Source organism: Emys orbicularis, chromosome 15 (genome assembly GCF_028017835.1).
Source record: "Emys orbicularis isolate rEmyOrb1 chromosome 15, rEmyOrb1.hap1, whole genome shotgun sequence".
NCBI lineage: Eukaryota > Metazoa > Chordata > Testudines > Emydidae > Emys > Emys orbicularis.
The window spans coordinates 20760358-20781739 of record NC_088697.1 but is presented as its reverse complement, the minus strand read 5'-3'; the positions used below and the strand labels follow the sequence as shown (position 1 = coordinate 20781739).

General features: G+C 45.3%; 1 protein-coding gene across 2 annotated transcripts in view; it reads right to left on the bottom strand.

Annotated features, from left to right (window-relative positions):
• Nucleotides 1-4444: 4444 nt before the first annotated feature.
• The window catches only part of FLI1 (Fli-1 proto-oncogene, ETS transcription factor), a 117117-nt gene continuing 100179 nt past the window's right edge, over nucleotides 4445-21382 (bottom strand). For both annotated transcript variants that reach the window (XM_065416911.1, XM_065416912.1), the window contains 4 exons: nucleotides 11159-11224; nucleotides 9808-9870; nucleotides 8466-8513; nucleotides 4445-7063 (listed from right to left, as the gene is read on the bottom strand). In XM_065416911.1, coding sequence (XP_065272983.1) covers nucleotides 6534-7063; nucleotides 8466-8513; nucleotides 9808-9870; nucleotides 11159-11224 — 707 coding nt within the window. In that variant the 3' untranslated portion in view covers nucleotides 4445-6533. The remainder of the gene's footprint in view (nucleotides 7064-8465; nucleotides 8514-9807; nucleotides 9871-11158; nucleotides 11225-21382) is intronic.

Below are 21382 nucleotides of genomic sequence, written 5' to 3'. Positions count from 1 at the left end.
CCTATAATCTAGGTTCTTCAGGCCAGCCATGTAGCGCCTTGTCAAGGATGTTTAAACGCAGCCAATTCACTAGGCTTGAGGCTGTGACAAACAGCTGGTAGGAAGGCATGGAACGGCACAGCATGAACAGAGAGAGGGAGGTGAAGTAACAAGGGGAAATCAGTGAAGAGAAGGTCATTTCTATTTGATTTTTCTCTAGTGGGTTTAATGCTAGCTAAAGGTGCCAGCTTGACAGCCCTGGATTTATCCAAACAGCAGCTATGGTTCCAATTAATGTCAAATGTGGCAATGCCTCATGTGATGTAGGAGCTCACCTGCTGGTAACTGGGCTGAGAACTACCAAATTCATTCCATGTAGGCCATTCACAATTAGGGCTGGCTGGAAACCAGAATTTCATTTTGGGAAAAATTATGACAAAGGTTTCAAAACAGAGACTTTTCAAAAAAAATTGTGAAAAAGCAGAGAAAGAGACCAGCAGAGCCAGTGGCCAGAGCACTTACCAGATGAATGGTCCAAACCACTAGGCCAGGTTTTACTCCACTTTTGACTGGAAAGTGCATCCTGTGCCATCAAAGCAGATTTGTTTCCACAAAAAGTTTCTGCTTTGACGAAACATTTTCAAATAGAAAAACGTTCGGTTGAAAAATTCCCAACCAACGCTATTAAAAATGCTTTTTCAGTGCAACAAATTGTCACACACAGCCCTGTGCTCACAAGCAATCCTACGATAATAATGCCACAAAACCAGCTCCTTTAGGTGATCTTGGATTGACCGACTCTGCTCTTCTGGTCAACAGCAGAAGGCTGCATCCGTGGTTTTGGTGCAAACCTTGATATGGTCACAGCAACAGCCCCACTTGAATATAAAAATTGATGGGAAGGTTCATCAGATAATGGTCCAGCTTCAGGGTAAAGGTTTGCAAAAAAGGAACTCAGAATTGCATATTTCCCATGCAGTCAATGTTCCATTGAGAGGCAGCAAGCCTGAAGGGGTCTCAGAGCCCTTTGCTGGGCAAGGGTATGATAGACATTTATTATTTCCTTTCCCTTCTATTCCTTACTAATGTAAAAACAAAAAGGTGTTAAGACAGGAAAATTCCTCTGCATTTAAATAAGATTAAAAGTCTGTCACAGCTGTCAGGAAATTCAATGTCACGGCTGAAATGGATCTCTTAAGCCCATAAAGATTTGACACTAGGTCTAGTATCCAATCTCCACTGGTGGTCAATGTTGTAGACTGCAGAGGAATGTGTGCCGTTCACAGACCTACACAGAGAACATGCTACCAAAGCAGGTTTCTTCCTTTCCACATCTGTTAATCTGTTTATGTTTTGAAGCATGAGGATCAGAGATAGGTGTACTCCTAGACACCTGCAATTTGATGTCTTTCACCTCAAGATTTGGTTCCAAAATACTCAGGCACATCTCAAATGAAAAGTAAGGCAGCCCTTATAATGACCCCAGTCCCATGTAACAATGGCTGATCCTGCATATCTTATATCAGTAGTTCTCAACCTTTCCAGACTACTGTACCCCTTTCAGGAGTCTGATTTATCTTGCGTACCCCCAAGTTTCACCTCACTTAAAATCTACTTGCTTACAAAATCAGACATAAAAATATAAAAGTGTCACAGCGCACTGTTACTGACAAATTGCTTCCTTTCTCATTTTTACCACATAATTATAAAATAAATCAATTGGAATATAAATATTGTACTTACATTTCAGTGTAGAGTATATAGAGAAGTATAAACAAGTCATTGTCTATGCAAAATTTTAGTTTGTGCTGACTTTGCTAGTGCTTTTTATGTCGCCTGATGTAAAACTAGGCAAATATCTAGATGAGCTGATGTACCCCCTGGAAGACCCCTGCATACTCCCAGGGGTATGCCTGGTTGAGAACCACTGTCTTATATGTCTTAATACCTAGGCAAAAAGGGGGAGGTAAAAAGTCAGTTTCCAGGTCTTGTATGGAACCCTTCTGCCAGGTGCTGTCAGCAGCAAAAGAGGCCAGGTTCAATTTTCTAGGGGTTCCTTTGGAAAATGTAAATAATACCAGCTCAATCCCCCGCTCAGAAACCTGGGTAACTATGTAAACCACCCTGGGCACCCTTGATAGGCAATACTTCCCCGCTCATAAGCACTGACTCCTGGGGTTTACAAAAAAGAGAACTTATTAGAAGGGGTGACAGAATGCACTTGGGAAAGCCAGCAATTAATTAATTAACATTTTCTATGAGGTAAAACTCCCTCTCCCCTAGGGTGTCTTAACGATAATCCCAACCTAGCCCTCCTCTTGCCATTGTGAGTGGCGACCGACCATGCTCCGGCCACTTCCCTCTGCCCCACCTCCCCACTCACCGTCTGTTGTCCGGGGTTGCTGGAGTCCAAGGACCCTGGCAGTTTGGTGCTCTGGGCTGCTCCAGGGACTCTGCCTTCTGACCCAGCTGAAATGATTTGGGCTCTGATTGCTGAGTAGGGAGGCCCCCATCAGAGTCCCTGAGGTAAACGGCAGCTCTCTGGGTGTTCCGCCCCACCCACCTCCGCCTGCCACAAAATTGCTTCAGTCCACTGCCTTGAAACTGTCCTAATGCAGCCGTTTAATGAGTCATCAGCAGGATATGGGACCCTTTGCAAAGTCCTTCCCAGCAGAAATAAACTCCTCACAAAAATTAGAATGTCATCCATCTCTCCCCATTGCTGCCTAAGCTTCCTTACCCAACTGTGCCTCATTACTAGGTGACCCTTCACCCCCGGCCTATATGGTGCAGATCTTTTCTCCTTCATTTCCCAACTGGGACAATAGTATTTTATTGCCTCCAAGCTCTACATGCCAAAATGTCCCAAATAGTCATGTAACTGAACTGCAAATGAGGCCTGGCCCACTTGGTCCCTTGCTCACCAACAGCTGTCAGCAGAGAGCCACAGGGCTTTATATGTCCACTGAAGTCAGACTCTTAACATTACTTGAGCCTAGCTACTTTTGGTAGCCGAATAGACCCAGTGGATAAAAATCCTGGCTCTGTTGCAGTCAATGGCAAAACTCCCATGGGCCTTGGTGTAGATGGGATTTCACCAATTAGCTTTGAATTCTGAACATTAATGCAGAGCAAATCATTTCCCTGCTGCCCTGTCCACACAAAAAACTCACATTCACGAGTTGTAAACCATTCTTTTTATAAAACTTTCTGACATAATCCTGCTGTACCTCAGCTCCCTTCCGCTCTATTCTCCTCAGAAAAGCAACTGTAGAATTAGTACCATTAGACTCCATATTTATATTCTCTCAATCATGCCTAGTGCAAATATGCTCTGTTTACACGTTAAAAAAATGGGTTTTCCCTCAGAACTTCAATCCTGCAAACTCAGCCTGGGAGTCAAGGTGAGCCACTAGTGGCTTGTATGGCATCTCTAGTTATCAATTCCAAGAGTTTGGAATCTGACCAATGATCTGAAGTGGTTCCATTTTGCAGTGGCCAATTCTAGACACCTCCATTTCAGAAGGTTTAAGATGAAAACTGATGTTCCCCAAGTCACAACTCACTTTTGAACATTTTGGCCAAGGATTCTGCAGGGCAAATTTTGCTCTCGGTGACACCTGTATACCCTTACTGCTCTGCGATTCTGCCCCAAACGACATGTGTGCAAACTCATGGTCTTCACATTTTGCCAACACTGACACCTGTGAAAGCACATGCCTGCCTCTGGAAACTACTCAGCAGTTCTATTGGTGGGGCACAGTTGGAATAGAACACAGCTCGCTCTATCATAGCTGTGTTTAACAAACAGTGAAACAAGGAAACACTTACGTTTGTAACTAAAATGAGCAGGTCCAGTGGAATACACCCAGGGAACAGATCTGTTGGGTAAGAAGGTGCCATTTTTAGAGTCACTGTTCAGAGTGAATCTTCATTAATCAAGCACGTGAAGATTATTGGACTGGAAACTTGCTTGTGATGGGTTGTGTGTGGAGGGGGGAAAATACATGGAGAGTCTCCATTAATAATTTGTTAAAAAAACCCAAAGGTTGGACAATCAGAGGTAAGTCTATACCCTCAATAATGACTGTAACACAGGGAGTCAGCATAGTCTAAACCAATAGGGTAGGCATTAGAGAAGTGTGTTCTAGTGATGGAAGCACTGGTCTAGAACTCAGGAAACTTGGGTTCTTCTGCTTGCCTGCTGGGTAACATTGGGCAAGTCACTGCACTTCCCTGTACCTCAGTTTCCCTATTTGTAAGATGGGGATAATGAATGATACTTGCCTCCTTTGTCAAGCGCTTTGAAATCTATTGATGAATAGTGGTATACAAAGGCAAAGTATTATTTACTTTGCTCTTAGTTTCTTTCTCTGCATCTAAAATAAATATCGTTTAGCCTGGAAGTTCATGGTTTTGCTGTGAGGTTGGGGAAAAAAGTGTAACAATATGATGTCTTAGAGAAGAAAACAGCCATTTATTTTCTCACATTTTTTTACATCATAATCCTCATACAACAGTTGTCAGCGTAACATTTAATACATTTTTTAAAAAAAACCCACAAAGATTACTTGCAAAATTATATATATTTTAATATCCAAAAATACATTGCATATATATAGTAGCAAAAGCCCATTTCCATGGGGAAATTTTTTTAATAATTTTTTATTTTTTTTGCGATTATTGCAGTAATGTTACCTATAAACATTCCAAAAGCACTAAGACCTAAACTGATTAGCTTGATCTTGTTTTCCTCTTTTGTTAACTAATGGCATCAGTGCTTCTGTTTAAAGTTATGACCAAACTATAATGTTCTGTTTTAAGGTCCCAATTCTGCAAGCAAATACACGTGGACTAACCCTTGCACTGACACAGACATTCAGAGGTTATGTCTACACTAGATATTTTTGCTCCTGTTAAATGATTGTCAATTAATTCCAAATTAGCTAATAAGCTTGTAAGTACCAATCTAAGACCTCTATAAACATTTGTTCCAAGACCTTCATGTTTCTGTCCTGAAATAAACATTCCTGGATCATCAAGACTAGCTTCGCAAATTAGAGGTAGTTGAAATTTTTCAAATGTTTGATAAAAATGTTCTGCAAAAGCTTTTCAAAAATTTTTTTTTGGGGGGGAGGAATGTTTGCTGATTTTCATCCAGCTTTATAGAATTATCAAAATGTTTGAAAAACTCAGTTTTGATGGAAAATTGTTGTGAATGGAAAATGTTGATCCTTTTTTTCAACTAGCTTGAATACAAACATGTTGGCTGACTTGAGTTAATTAGCATCAACGAACTCAAGCTAAAACAGGAGCACAAAAACTGTGCTTTAGACACTCCCAATGAGCTCAGACATGTTCCACACTAGTATAGGAAAGAAATCTGCCTGGATCCGGTTGTGGGATCAGGGCTCTATTCCCACCAGATACTTTACATGTATCTTTTTTTCATTTTAATTTTTTTCGCAAAAAGTACAAAGCTACAGCCCAAATGTACAGATTGAAAAGATGTACAAATTACATTTAAAAAAAACCAAACAAGACAAACAACAACATAAAAACCCACAAACAACTGATCTGGTAGTAAAAATAACCTGCATTTGTGACTGAGGTCAACTCGTTTTATTTCATCTTTCTTTTAATATTGTGAGATATAGGGAAAAAATAACTCTGCATAACTTATACAGTAAGTAGCCTTCTGATTAGCTGACCCTTAGAATGACAGTCTGACAAACGCACAGCGTTCGCGAATCGGTAGCGCTTAGCGATCCCGAAAGCTTTGGCAGAGCTCTCCAGGATCTGCTGTCGTTTATTTCATTTTTGCTCTCAAGGAATGTCTGTGCTTGATGTTAGGTTACTTTCTTTTGTTCTGGTCTCAGATGTTTCTGGAGTTAATATACAGTCCAACACAAGTTGCACACTCTAGAAAGGTTCCTTCAATGCCCTTTACTTCTTTATATATATAAAATTTCCAGTAGAGTGAAAAACCTAATTGGCCTTAATTAAAGCTAAGATTCCAGTTGCCAGCCTCTGCAGCCCCAGGTCCTCACAACATAATATCTGACTCTTCCATCCCCTCCCCGAAATCAGAAACCCTCCCTCCAAAAACACACATGTAGTCCTAAGTCCCCGTTAAACAAACATAGCATTCTTCTAAGACCCACGGCTGGATATATGTCTTGTTAAGAGCCTTCGAACTGCTAATTTTTTTTTCTCTTGTCTCGTAAAAATTCAAATGCTGACAATCATTCCAGGTTGTGGTGAGCAATCTTCATGGACAATTCCTACAGAGGACATAAGACTTAGAACCAAAATAAAAACACAGAGTACTGGCCTGCAGAGGTATCCATCTCTCATTTCAAGATAGAAGAGGCAAAATTACAAAAAAAAAAAGAAAAAAAAAGAGAGAAGGTTTGATCCAAGAATAACTAATATCCAGTTTTTAATTCCCCCCACAACAATGGCCCACAAAATATCCAAAAAAGGTCCAAAAAATCCCAGAAGTAAAGAGAGCATCCAACCAGATTGATAAAGGCCACTGAAGGTAAAAACATCTAGTAGTAGCTGCCCAAGTGCGATGGTACATGAGTGTTGGGATGACGCGGGACATTGGGGTTTGGGTAGATGCTGCCCGTAGGGGAGGTCCAATAGGATGCTGCTGCTCCGAAGAAACTGGATGATGTGACAGGCATGGAGGAAGCGTGGGGGGGCACAAAGTTCACCTTCTGTTGGTGTGCATGGTAAGAAGGCATATAGGAAAGATCTGATGGATACTTGTACATTGAAGACTCAGTTGGATGAGGCTGGAGAGCCTGGGCAATGCCGTGAAAGTCAAATTTGTAGGCATACCTTTTGCCGTGCACTTTGGTCATAATGTTCTTATCGTAGTAGTATCGGAGGGCTCGGCTCAGCTTGTCGTAATTCATGTTGGGCTTGCTCTTGCGCTCTCCCCAGCGCCTGGCCACCTCGTCGGGGTCTGTCATCTTGAACTCCCCATTGGTCCCCTCCCACGTGATGCAGTTGGCATTGGAACTGTCCGACAGCAACTCAAGGAGGAACTGCCACAGCTGGATCTGCCCACTCCCTGCATGAAGCGAGCCAAAGAGAAAAGGAAATGACATTCCATTTCCTGCTTAAACGAAAAGACAAAGACAGGAAACAGAGGGACTATCTCAATCTTTGATGGGAAAGTTTCCTTCAAGCCTTACAAACTCTTGTGGAGGGCCAGCCCACCTATTCCCAGAAAACAAGTCACTCAGCCTCTTCTTCTGTTTGAGGTCAGACTAGCTGATCAGAATGGTCCCCTCTGGCATTAAAATCGACAAATCTACAAAGCATTCATAAATGGGCTTTTTATGAACATGGTCATTATTCAGAATTATTCACTGAATAGCTGACATAAGCGTATTTCGACCTCGCTTTGCTCACTGACTATTTTCATAACTATTGCTGCAAATACCTGCAGTTCATAATTTGCCATGTGCAGCCTTGTGGCTGATCACCTAAATCACAGTATTATTTCTTCTCTCAGACTGGATGACTCCTAGACTATTTCAAGATGGCCGTACTAACACTTCCTGTAAGGAGGCTCATGAGAATCCGTTTTCGCGTGAGCATTCAACACCTTCTCCCTCTGTGAACAGAACACGTGCTTGTGCAAATGTAACCCACATTAATGCCAAGGTGGATCTTTGTCCCCCTCTTGTGGCTGGGCCATGTAAAGAGGTTTACGAGATTGCAACAGCCTCGATGCGAATCGACCTTGTCTGTTAGCTCAAGCAAGAGATGCTCATGATCTTGCTCCTATTACCAGAGGTCTATAGATGACTTGATCAGGGAGTCATTGTGTAAACATAGCAAGCCTGCAAATGGTGTCCACAGAAGCTAGCTGAGCTTAAGCAATTTAGGACTTGTACTCTGTGGCGTAGTATTAAAGTTCCTGGGTTCAAATCTGGTTAGCTGCTTTGAGGGAGAAGGGTAGAATGCTTGTGGTGAGCAACTTCATGCGGTGTCCAATACCGAAGAAGTGACTTCATTGTTTGTATTCAAACAAAGACTATTTGGCACTATCCACCCAGTTTTACTCTTGTATAGTCCTTTTACTATATCATTTGTCCACCCTGGCCTTATACTAGTGAAATGTCACTCCTGGGGAAGACAGTCACTCAAGATCCTTCTTACGACTGTATTTAAGGCCCATGGTGGGGACTGCACATGGAAGCTACCAATAGTACAGCCATGTAGGGGATCATGAAGAAATTCTCCACACCAGCTGCCATGACCAGCACAGAGGGCAGTGGTAAGGACAGATGTGGGATCCACTCCTATTCAATCCAATGGCCCATATACTCTACACAAGCAGCAGAGGGACAAAAGCTATGATTCCAGCCGAGTCTGGAGCAGTGGCTCATGAGAGAGTTGGCCGTTTAAACAGGAGTTGGAATTTGCTTTTAAGATAGTGGTCTGGTGTCCCAAACTGAACTCACCTGGGTTGGCTAGGCGGCTGCTGGTGGGTCCCAGAATTTGATAGGGATCTAAACAAAGAGACAAGAAATCTTTTCTTTACTCTACTGCACAAAAAGAAACAAAGCACTTCTCTATTTTTCTTAACCAGAATAATCCAGATGTCCATTTTCCTTCCTTTTTTACATTGCCACTCCCCTCCCACAAATCAGTCCCATTGGCCTCTTATGTTGTTTAATGAACAGACGCACATTACTTAGGGAGGATTTAATAACCTAGTGGCTGCTGCACTGTTTTCATAGAGTATCCCACTTTTTAAGATCAAAATCCCCACTGGACACATGCCACAGCACCAGCTACAGCAGTTGGCTGCATGAAAACATAGCATCAGGCCAGCACATCACGACTGGATCAGGGCAAATACATTTGCTTTAATGTGAGCAGTTGGGCCACTTGCTTAAGTGTGCTTCATTTTCTAGTTGGGCTGATTATTTCCTCTTCTTGTGTGCAGGTGGGATTTTCAAAAACACTCCATATTGGCTCAGCTCTGCTCCCAATGAAGTCAATGGAAGATTGGTCCAACTCAGCTCTGACTAAAGTCAATGGGTGTTTTACTGCAGATGCTAACGGAAGCAGAATGAGGCTCCTGCTGAATGCTTTTTAGAAATTCCATCATGTGTTTATTAGGAATGAATCTCCCCCCTTTTCCTGGGGCCCCACTGCTGTAATCTCTCTACTTCCCTTCATTGTCCCTTGGATTTTGGTGTTGGCTCATGGCTGACTTTACACCCTGACAAAGAAAGCTACAAAGCAGCTGTGCAGAACACTGAGAGGGCGTCATTTAGTTGGGAAACCCAAGCAAGAAGTATCACTGCTTGAAGCCTGATAGGACTTGATTCTCTTATTTACGGTGCTTTGATAGTGGTGTACCTCTGTCGACTTTGCTGGAGATGCTCCCAATTTATATTGGTGTAAGGGAGGTTAGAATCCAGCCCGTAGACCCTTCACCACTGTGGCAGAAGCAGCTCCATTGACTAGCTGTTTCAGAATCCTTTACACTGCCTGCTGTGGGATGTCAAAGGAGATACCAAAGCAGCTGACACTAAGGATTTTGGACACTGCACATGACAAAGCTGATACAGGAACATCTCTTTTAAATAGGGGGGAGGGGCGTCAATAAGCAGCCAGAAGAAAGGGGTTTTGGATAAGCCTTGTTGGTGGATGAACAGAGTTGACCAAGTATTATAAGTGTTTGAGCCCACTTAGCTTGTGCCTAAGACTGTCCTTGCTTGAAACATTACAATACCAGGTTGGGAAATGAAGTTGTTTATGGGATACAGCCGAGCACACACTGGAAACATTTACCTGGTTGGGGCCGTTGCTGTTCTGTATTCTTATTCACAGTTTGAGTCCCTGCAACCGGGGGACCTGTAATAACAGGAAAAGTGAGATCTTAGATGTACTGCAAGCAGAGGAGAGGGAACAAATAGGGAACAAGATGGATACAGTGTATACATGAACATGACCAAGCCAGTGGAGATCGGCAGGAAACAGTTTTGTGGTCATATGGGAATTGTTGAGTTTTCATACATATTTATTACCCTGAACAGGGATGAAAAGTCAAAATCACAATTTTCATCAATGGAAACATTGTAAAGAATTTTGAATCAGGTCAAACTAAATGCTTCCATTTGATCATTTTGACCTTTTGAAATTATTTTTTACTCTCAGTTAACCTAAATTTCGAAACCAACGGTTGCTTCAAATTGAAAAATGGAATTTTTTGTTTAGAAAAGGGCAAAATGGGATGTCAACGATTTCTCAACTTTTTTCTGGATTTTTTTTTTGAAACGGGAAATTCGCCAAATGAGCCTTTCCCATGAACAATTTTGGTTTTGGAAAATCGACATTTTCTGAAGGAAAAAAAAAAGTTTGGTCAAAAAATTCCTGACCAGCACTACAAATCAGTTCAACCTTAGCCCTAGCATCTGCTCCACCCATTCAGATCCTCACTGATAACAGAGATAATGCTATAAAACAAAGGATGATCTTCCCATTCTGAGTGAGCATTTTCCATAAAGCTCCTAAACAGAAAGTACTGATTTAGGGCCAAATTCTGCCAGCCTTACCCCAGCTGAGTAATATCTTGCTCAGGGACAACTTGTGGCCCCAGGACATGTGACACCAGTGAAAGAAGAGCAGAATATGCCCCAGTGACAGCCAGTTATACTAGCTAAGATAAAAATCGCATGGGCTAGCAATCCACCTCCTTCATGGCATAAACCTACCATTTGGGGGTGGCAGAAAATCCGGCCCCACCCTGTAATATTGCAAAATTATATGAATTATGAAAATAATTAACAACTAGAATAATGTGCATGTCTATAGGATCATCCATATGATGACTTCAATGTGCTTTACAAATATTAAGGGCCAGAATTTGCTACTCTTTCTCACGGTGAGTGGCACCTTTCTCCTTTGAGCAGTAGTAAGGTATTGGAGTATGGCGTCATTCATCATGATTAATTGTATCAGAATCTTGTCCAATGTAAGGATGGCTCTAATGAATTAAGTCTCACAAGAGACTGGAAGTAATAGGGCCTGGATCCTCAGTCATTCTGATGCCTGTACAACAAGCAAACCAAACCTAGCCCAACTCATGACCATGTTTCGATCCTCTGCATCAGAATTTGCCACCCACAACAGGGCTACTTACTTTTGGTGAGGCTGGAGTTCATGTTATTGCCCCATCCAGCTCTCCTGACCGCATCATAGGAAGGATCTAATGACAAACGACAAGAGGGAAGGAGGAGTTGAGTTCAGACTGCGCCAGGAAGGCTAGACAGGTGGCTAGTTGTGATTATTGCTTAAGAAATTTTACACACGCTTTAGTTACTTTGTCTCCGTGCCCTGGCCTACATATGTGTTTCAGCCACCTGTTATGTATTGTCCATTATAGTGCAAGGGCCTTGGGGCAGGGCCTGTCATTTTTGATCTGTCTGTACAGTGCCTGGCACAATGGGACTCTGACCTGTCTGACCTGTGGGCACTGCCACAATATGAATGTTAAATAATAAGACATGGCATGGGACAGGTGGAGCTTTGGGAGACATTGTGCAGGAGGTGGCTGGCAGAGGGTGGGAGCAGGGGTGAGGCCTGGGCCTCCATCTCCTCCCTGCACAGGTGGTAGTAGCATGGACTGGGCGTGTGCTTGTCTCCTGTGGGGGGGCACAAGTTGGCAATGGAGGGCAGAGAGGAAAACAAAAGCGCTTAGTGCCCTCCACCCCGTTTTGTACACCCGTGCTAGTGTCAGGCACCATCTGGTCCCATGGGAATAGATGGGGTGGACTGAGGCTAAATGTAAACTGAACCCAACAAAATTTGAATGTCTGTCTAGTCAGAATCTGCCTCTCAGCTGCCCCCCACCCTCCCAAAATCTGTGCCTTCTTTCCACTCCAGAGCCCTTGCTCATCCTCCTGGCCCATCGCGAGGCTGCAATCAGGTGTGCCTTGCACAGCCACCTGCTCTTCTGCCTCGCTGCTTCTTCTGCCTGCCCTGTGATTGTGTGGTATGGATCTAGGGTGACCAGATAGCAAGCGTGAAAAATCAGGACTGAGGGTGGGGGGTAATTGGCACCTATATAAGAAAAAGCCCCAAATATAGGGACTGTCCCTATGAAATCGGGACATCTGGTTACCGTACATGGATCCCAAGGAGCCTGCCTTAAGAACTGGTAAATATCCAGGAAACAGAGGAACTGTTCATGGTTTAGGAGAGGTTGGACGGAAAGGAAAGTTCACAATGGAGATCATGAAAAACATCCTGATGGGGAGCTGTACTGGGCTCCTAAGGGGAAGGGTGGAAGCCCAGGCACTTTAACAGCTGACCTGGGTAAAGCCCTGGAAAATCTAGGTCTCTGCAGGGAGATGTACTAGATGACTTGGTAGAGTAGCTGCCATTAAAAAGTCAACATTTCCCAGCACTTATTATTGCATGGAGTATCTGAGATGCCACAGTTATTTCCTCACACTTAGAAGAAAGAACCTTGCTAAACACTGAATGGTGACCACAGCAAGTTTTTTCTGTCTCTGACCACTGTGGATCATGGGCAGCCTTGAGTTATGGGTCCAGATCCACAGCAGGTGTCAATCAGCGAAGCTCCATGCCGATTGACATCAAGTGAGGATCTGGCCCATGACTGATTCGGAAGCTGCAGGAAACCTTCCAAGGACATTGAAGGGGCCCTGGAAGGGTGCAGCAAAGCACTGTGTTAGAGAAAGGGGGGAAAACAATGGGCTCTGATTTCACAACAAGCAACACTGGTGGGTGAGGATTGGCTTGGGGCAAAGATGTGTCATCAGAATCCTGCATTTTAAATCCCTAGTTTTTTTTATTGTTATTGCTGAACAGTTCACAATCCACGTTTTCCCCAGCCCATCTTCTCACTCTTGTCCTGGAGTGGCTGGACAGAAAAACCACTCAAGGACCAGACTTAGAGGTAGCGAAGGGACGAGCCATTAGGTTATGAATCAAGCCAGGGCTCTAACATGAATCAAGCCAGGGCTTTAAACCAAAAAGGATTCCAAAGTCTCCTTGTGGACAACAAAGAAACCATAAAAACCACGCTAACACGCAACATTAAAAATAACCATCATCCTCATCAGAAAGCACTTCAACAGATGAACTGCTGCCCCCCAACTCCTTCCGCAACCCCTCAAGTGAATAAGAGCCAGGAGGTGGCGCTGCTCATGCCCTTGTCCATTCTCATCGTTTGGGGCTGGAGAAGAGCAAGGAGACCAGAGCAAATCTCCTTGTGGAAAAATCCACGTGCACTCGCCCAGTCCATGTGGATCTGCAAAAAAGCCTCTTCAGTTTTTTAAATTAGTTATTGGCATGAAAAGAAAAACAGAAAGAGGGAGCGTGGAGGAGAGCAGAGGGAAGAGAGAGAAAAGAGGGGAAAGGAGTTCATTTAACCTGTCTGTTTTTATTTTTATTTTACTGTTGTTTGTAATAGAAACCACAATCTGTGCTGCAAATAGGTCAGACTTAAAAACAACCCACTGTGCATTAAGAATCTGACAAGACATCTCCCAAGGACAGAGGCCAGTCTGGGTTTCTTGTTCTTCCAGCGGCAGTGCTGGGGACTGGTTCTCAGCTGCATTTTGCCAAGTGAACCTTTCTACCCGGCTAAGAGCCATTGGGGTAAACAAGCAAAGCTGCTATATATGTACCAGTGGAATTTTCTCCTGCTTGAAACCATTGGTGGAAATTGCACTTTGTGCTGTCTACACTAGGGGCTTGCACCAGTGTCAGTATGGTAGTGGTTGAAATCAGAGCACAATAGATAAGGCTTAAATTGTAGCCCATTCCCCTTGTAACCAAATGGCTTCTTCTTCCCCATCCTTGGCAGCCAGCCAGTGACTTTCATTCCTCCCCTTTGATAACCCTTGGCAGGTACATAAAACTGCATATTAACTCTAAGCTTTTGGCATCATTTGCCAACAAGCTAAGGCCCGGGAGCCCCACTAAAACTGCGACAGGAAGACGGCAGAGTGGCATTGCAGTGGGTGGGCCCAGCTCCAGTTAAAGAAAGAAGGGGGTTGTTTCTGAGATGCGTCCAGAGAAGTTTTAAGTTTCTTTCAACTTTTCTGGTTCAACTCGCAACTTGCCACCTTCAGATCCCATGAGCTACAGCATCTTTTCTAGATTGGGTTAGGGGCCGAAAGCAGAACCTTGCCAATGCACACGACATGACTGGCTGACCCACAGTGAATCAACACAACAAAAAAGAAAAGATAACAGTAGAACATTTTGCGTCTAAAGATCCCAGGCACTCCATAGTGGTGGCCTGGATGATTAGCCACATTCTACAGATGGGGAAACTGAGGTATGGAGCAGCAATGGATGATTTAGTTGGGGATTGGTCCTGCTTTGAGCAGGGGGTTGGACTAGATGACCTCCTGAGGTCTCTTCCAACCCTGATATTCCATGATTCTATGAATGTGACCTGCCCATGGTCACGTAGATCCAGAGTGTAGCCCACATCTCCTGCTTACCATTCCAACGCTTTAACTGCAAATCCGTGCTCACTCTTGCGATCAAAAATACTGGATCAAGACACAGAGGGCCAGCTTCTCAGCAGGTGTAAATCGGCGTAGCTGCATTGACTTCTACCGAACGAGGTTGATTTACACCTGCTCAGGATCTGCTCTTGGGCGGAGATTGCCCAGCATGACGTTAAAGTCATTAATCATTTTAAAGCTCCCTGTGCTGGTTTCTTTGCACCCTTCTTTCAAGGCAGCTGATCTGGGAGGGCAAAGGTGGCGTTATGATTACAGTAGTGGTCAGAAAACACAGTTCAATTCCCCCCTCTCTCCTCCTGTGTGACCTGGGGCAAATTACTTAGTCTCCCTTTGTCTCGGTTCCCCATCTACAAAATGGGGATAAGATACTCCTCTGCCTCTCGGGGTGGGTTGTGAGGATTAATACCCCATAAGCCCCTTCAATGCTATTGGGAAGGGGGCCGAATAAGGTTAATAAATAGTTCCTCCATTGTGTGGCACAAGGGGTGAGAGAGATTCAGCACAACAGCCAGTCATGAAGGTTTTGCTGTGGCAAACAGCTCACTTGTGCTCTCTCTCAAGCAGTGCAAGTTTCCACCTCTCTCAAAAAACAAAACAATCAAATCTGCCAACGTTTTTTTTTTTCCTTCACAAAAAGTTGTGCAATGTGAACGAACCACAGCAGCCCGGCCAGCTTCTAGTCCCAGACTCTAAAGCTGAACGTGTTTAAAACAAAATGGAAAAGGCAGAGCCAGGGAAGCCATCCAGAGACTCGGGTTTCTGCAAAAACAATATTGTTCCCAGGATCTGACGCCCAGTGGCTCGAAGAGATTCTACAGAACACTGGCCAGACGGTTAGTTATGCAGAGAGTCGTTATCTGTCGTAAAGTGGCTCAATTTTCACACTCAAATGCTCCAAGCTACAGAGTTTCAATTTAAAAATATGAGGCCAGGTCCTCTTCTGGTGTAAATCAGCAATTGACTTCAGCTAAGCTAGGCCAGTTTATGCCTGCTGAAGTAAATTACGCCTGCCCTAGGTCTGTTTTAGACTTAAAAGGCCCATTTGAACAGCAGCCCTGTGACAAACGTGTATTCAATACAAAATGGAATTAAAGAGCACAAAATAAATCATAGATGTTTTCAAGAAATGTCATTCTGCAGCTGTCTGGTTTATATCCAGAAATTCCCCAGAATGAATGCAGACTCTATTAGAGGCAAGGTACAGGATATTAATAACACTTTGCACTTTCATAGCACCTTTCAACTGAGGATCTAACAGCTTTGCAAACCTTCATGCTCGCAACATGCCTTGGAAGGAGGTGAGGCATCATTAGTGTCATTTTATTTATTCACATTTGTAAATGCACCTCCCCAGGTGCTATTATATGGGAGGGTAAACTGAGGCACTGGGTGACATGACTTACCCAAAGTCACACAGTGGTAGAATCAGAATCCTGAAGTTGGTTCTCAGCCCTCTGTTCCAACCTTTCACCCTAACTGCCTCCCCATGGACCTCCTCCTGACTGAAGTGGAAGCCAATAGCACACAGGACTTGGTAGGATAGGACCCCTGATGGAATTCCTGATTCCTTGCTAGGTTACTCCAGGTGTGAAGACCAATGATTTCCATGGAGCTACGCTGATGTAAAAGTGAAATAACAGAGTGGTGAATCAAGCCCTTAAAGCCTACAATAAGCAGTGGGAAGGCCTGGCTCATCCTCCGGTTGAAGTCAAGGAGGGCAGGCTCAGGCCCTAAGTCTGCTGCCCTGCTGTGCCAGGGAGGTGAGCTCTGATAGTGGTTTCTAGGATGAGAGCACAGCTGAAGCAGGACCTAGTGCCCACCTCCTCTGACCCTTCTCCCCTCCCAGATCTCAGAGCTTCAGATCCTGCGCATGCCGAAGTCAACAACAAACTTCCAACTGGCTTAATTGGTGCAAGGTCATGCCCTTAGTGCCCAACAGAGTTATCCTGTGCAGAGCTTCTGGCACGGGGTGGGGTTCACAGATGCTCCTTTCCCTCCCCAGAGGAAAAAAAATCCCTGATCAAATGTTAACCGCTCAGGATCCCCTGCTGTACTCCCACCAGCCCCTGAAGTCTGCCTGCCAGCTGAGAGAACATGGTATCAGGAAGTCCCTGTTCAGGATATTAGAGATTGGACAATAAATCCCCCAGAAAAAAAAAGAAAGCTTTAAAAAGGAAAAAGTGATGTTTTTCGAATCTGAAAGGTTGAGGGTGCCGTGGCGGGCCAGCGTTCCCACTGAACAATGGAGCTCACAGTCCCTGGGCTTCCCCAGCCGCTCAGTGAGTGCTGACAGCTCCTGTATCCCGCTGCCTCCTTAGGAGCTTACTCCATCAAACCAGAGTCGGGGAGCAGACTTGCTAGTCAGCGTCGCCCTCACAAACACTCGGGGGGAAGCACGGGCAGCGGGCCTCTTTCGGCAAGGCCTTTTGATTTTGCCGGACGCAGCGCTGGTTGGGTCACATGTGCAGTGGCTTGTGATAACGATCTCATCTCTCTAGGGCACCTTCCTGCCAGCTGGATCCCAGGGGGCTCGAGGTCAGGTTTTTAAAGGGATTTAGGTGCCTAAGATGCAGATAGGTGCCAGTTTTTTTTCCAAGGGCGCCTAGGTGCCTAACTCCCAGTGAAATCCACAGGTGAGAGGCGCCGAGACACGTCACCTACCAGTCCATGACTCCACCTGCGGCAGGACCAGAGGTCTCCCAGCCAAGCACAGCCCAACCACTCTATTTTGGACCGGGGATGCTAGGCAAGAAGCCCCATTGTGAAATGATGGGTCTGAACTGTGGCCCTCTGATGCCAAACAGGTTGGCAGCGTCAGGACTGGATTAACGTACGGGTCGGTGGGGCTCTGCCCCGGGTGCCCAAGTGGTTCGGGGTCCTGGGATTTCATAGTATTGTTTAATGCTGCGGCGTCCAAACAGCTAATCCCATTCCCAACATGCCTCCCTTGCTAACCTTCCCTTGCTGTGCATGGAGCATTTGGAGGAGATTAGAGGAACAGCCCCAGGAGGCACCGGAACGTTTCCCACCGTCCTGCACGTGTGGGCCTTTCCGTGAGGGTTGAGGGTGCTCCCAGGAGGCACTCAGCACCTTGCAGGATCAAGCTGCTTTGCACAACCTTGCAGTCTGCTTCTTGGTGGGTTAGCACAGCCAGGCTAAGTCCCTGGAATCATGGCACATGCATGAGTCCTGTTAAACAGCAGAACCACACCCCATTTATCACTGGCAGCAGCTAGCTTCTGAGACAGGGCTCCTTCCCACTCAGCGCGTTCCCAAGGAGCACCCGCTGAGCATGTAATCACAGTAGCACCAAAGGGCCCCAATGTACCAGGTTCTGTACAAACACCTAGTAACAGACAATCCCGGCCCCAAAGAACTTGCACTTTAAACAGACCAGCTAGACAAAGGCTAGGAGCAGAAACAGAGGTAAAGCCACTTGGGCAGGGTCAGAACCAAGACTAGAGTACAAGTCTCCTGAGTCCTAGCCCATTGGCCTAGCCACTAGACCACACTGCCTCCATTACCAGCCCTGTCTATTGGTGGCCTTTGGCTTAGTCTATCCTATTTATACAGCTACAGCATAACAACACCTCACTCTTACACAGCACTTTTCATCTGTGGAGCTTTACAAAGCAGGCCAGTGAAATTATCCCCATTTTACAGATGGAGAAACTGAGGCATCTAAGGCACTAGGAATCCAGCATTCCCCCACACTCTCACCCAACCTGCCTACAGAGCAGGCCACAATGGGGTGGACCTTGCACATCTGATTTCCAATAGGGTCCTGGAACACCCAGGCTCGACCTGTACCCAGCCTCACAAACCCCTCAGATGCAAATCAATGGAAGGAGAAGAGGGCTGAGAACTTGAAACAGCCTGTGGGATTCTTTGAGTGGAACATGCACTGTTTTTTGCAGTGGGTCCTTCGGCCTCAGTAGGGAGACAGCTCCTGGCTGGGTGGCTGGAATTTAGATGATTGGCTCTAAATGGAAAAGCAGGGCCACGCATCCTTTGTGGGATGCAGGCTTGTGTGATTCATCTGAATGACCACGGAAAAGAAGCTGAAAGAGAGAGCAGAGAGCACAAGACCTCACTGCTTCACTCCTAATGAGAGAAGGGCGCCTGGGGCTGGCATGATTCTGGGAGCAGGGGGTGCACATGGGAGCAAGTTAAAACTAGAGTTGCAGGGAACTGCAGGCCAAGTCCTGGAGTTCCCAGTCCCGACACTCTGTGGCATGTAATCCCCTGGTGTTTACGCCCGGGGCATGTGTGTGTATTTTTGCAACCCTTTTGAACGAGGAATTATAGACAGTAGGTTTCTGGAGCGGCGAGGGAAACCAAAGGCACCTCAACCCCCACTCTGAAATGTCAGATGCACCATTTTAAATGATGGCAGTAAATGTAACTGGCTGTGGACTCTGCCCAAGCACTGCATGTCCCTAAGGCTGCGTGCCACATGCTCTCAACCCATGCCACATGAAACCTATGCTGCCAACTGTTAAAGTAGCACCATGCTGAGCTCCCCTTAGACTCACATGCTTAGATCATGCTTGTGGGGGAGGGAGTGGAGAGCTTCTAGTCTACAGGTGAGGTTTTCCCCATGGAATCCCAACATTCCCTTGGATCCACTCTACCAATACTTGGGAGCTATCCAGCCCTTAGCAGAGAGGTATGCATTCCTGCCTCCTCACTTCCTCACCACCGCAGTACTGGTGCAAGAGCCTTCTCCTCCGCAGTGCCCAGTGTCTTGAACACCCTCCTCGTGTCGCTCCAGCTCATTTACAATCTCTGCTGAAACATGCCATTGGTCCCCACCTACTCCCCTTTATTCCTCTCCTTTGCTACTCTGCAGCTGAATTAAAGAGAGCTGTGTATTCAAAAGAGTTCAGCATGCTGAGCGCACATTGACTGGTGGGCTCATTTGCAAATCTGGCCTTTATTTAGGTGCCTAGATGGGAGCCACATGGGCGTCCCAATTGTGGGTGCTGAAACTTTAAAAATCTGGCACTTAGTATCTGTAACACTTTGTATTATTCTGTATTATTTAATGGTGTTATATTTTTCAATAACTAATCACTGCACTATGACTTTCTGTGAAACATTTTATTTATAGTACTGCCTGTCCCTAAACACCTGCACATCTTACATTTAAATTAATAGTACCTTATAATGGCATTATCATCATCATCAACAACAACAGTAATAATAAATACTTAGCGCTTATGCTATACCAAACCCACATCCTCTGTCACTATCCTGCCCAGGCTACTCAAAACTCTTCACTGTGGCAACAGGGACAGAACTCAGAGTTCCCTGCTTCAAAAGCACAGCCCCTTACCACTTGTTCTAAAGGTGAATCACCAAGTAGTATAGGGGCTCAGGCACACAGTTGAGTATTTCTGATTCTATCCAGTAGGGGCAGCAGCTAGTTCACTAAAAAATAATTCTATAACCTGTCTATTTTAGGTACTTGCTTGGCCCCGTTATCATAGTTTCTGAGCAACTGACTATCTTTTAACATATTTATCCTCACAGCACCCCATAAGTGCTAGTATCCGCATTGTACAGATGAGGAATTGAGGCATTGAGGCACAGAGCAGCTTGCCCAAGGACACACAGGACGCAGATCTGCTGAGTCCAAGGCTACCACCCTAACCACTGGACCATCCTGCCTCTCTCCTTAGCATCTCAGTACAACTAGGGGAGACTGATCAAGCCATCGGACTACTACCCCTTTTTACTTCTCCACATGGGCACCAATGATACTGCCAAGAATGACCTTGAGCGGGTCACTGCAGACTATGTGGCTCTGGGAAGAAGGATAAAGGAGTTTGAGGCGCAAGTTGTGTTCTCACCATCCTCCCTGTTGAAGGAAGAGGCCCAGGTAGGGACCATCGAATTGTGGAGGTAAATGCATGGTTACGCAGGTGGTGTCGGAGAGAGGGCTTTGGATTCTTCGACCATGGGATGTTGTTCCAGGAAGAAGGATTGCTAGGAAGAGATGAGATCCACCTAATGAAGAGAGGGAAGAGCATCTTCGCAGGCAGGCTTGCTAACCTAGTGAGGAGGGCTTTAAACTAGGTTTGCTTGGGGATGGTGACCTAAGCCCAGAGGTAAGTGGGGAAGTGGGATACCAGGAGGAAACACAATGAGGAGGAAACACAATGAGGAGGGTTGAACAGGGGAGGCCACCTGATTCATACTGAGAAAGTAGGGCAATTGGCTAGTTATCTTAGGTGCCTGTACACGAACGCAAGAAACCTTGGAAACAAGCAGGAAGAAATGGAAGTCCTGGCACAGTCAAGGAATATGATGTGATTGGAATAACAGAGACTTGGTGGGGTAACTCACTTGACTAGAGCACTGTCATAGATGGATATAAACCGTTCAGGAAGGACAGGTGGGGTAGAAAAGGTGGAGGAGTTGCACTGTATGTAAGAGAGCGGTCTGATTGCTCAGAGCTCCAATATGAAACTGGAGAAAAGCCTGTTGAGAGCCTTTGGGTTAAGTTTAGAGGTAAGAGCAACAAGGGTGATGTCATGGTGGGCGTCTGCTATAGACCACCAGATCAGGAGGATTAGATAGACGAGGCTTTCTTTGGACAACTAACAGAAGTTTCCAGATCACAGGCCCTGGTTCTCATGGGTGACTTCAAACACCCTGAGATCTGCTGGGAGAGCAATACAGCAGAGCACAGACAATCCAGGAAGTTTTTGGAGAGTGTTGGGGACAACTTCCTGGTGCAAGTGTTGGAGGAAACAACTAGGGGCTGTGCTCCTCTTGACCTGCTGCTCACAAACAGGGAAGAATTGATAGGGGAAGTGGAAGTGGGTGGCAACCTGGGCAGCAGTGACCAT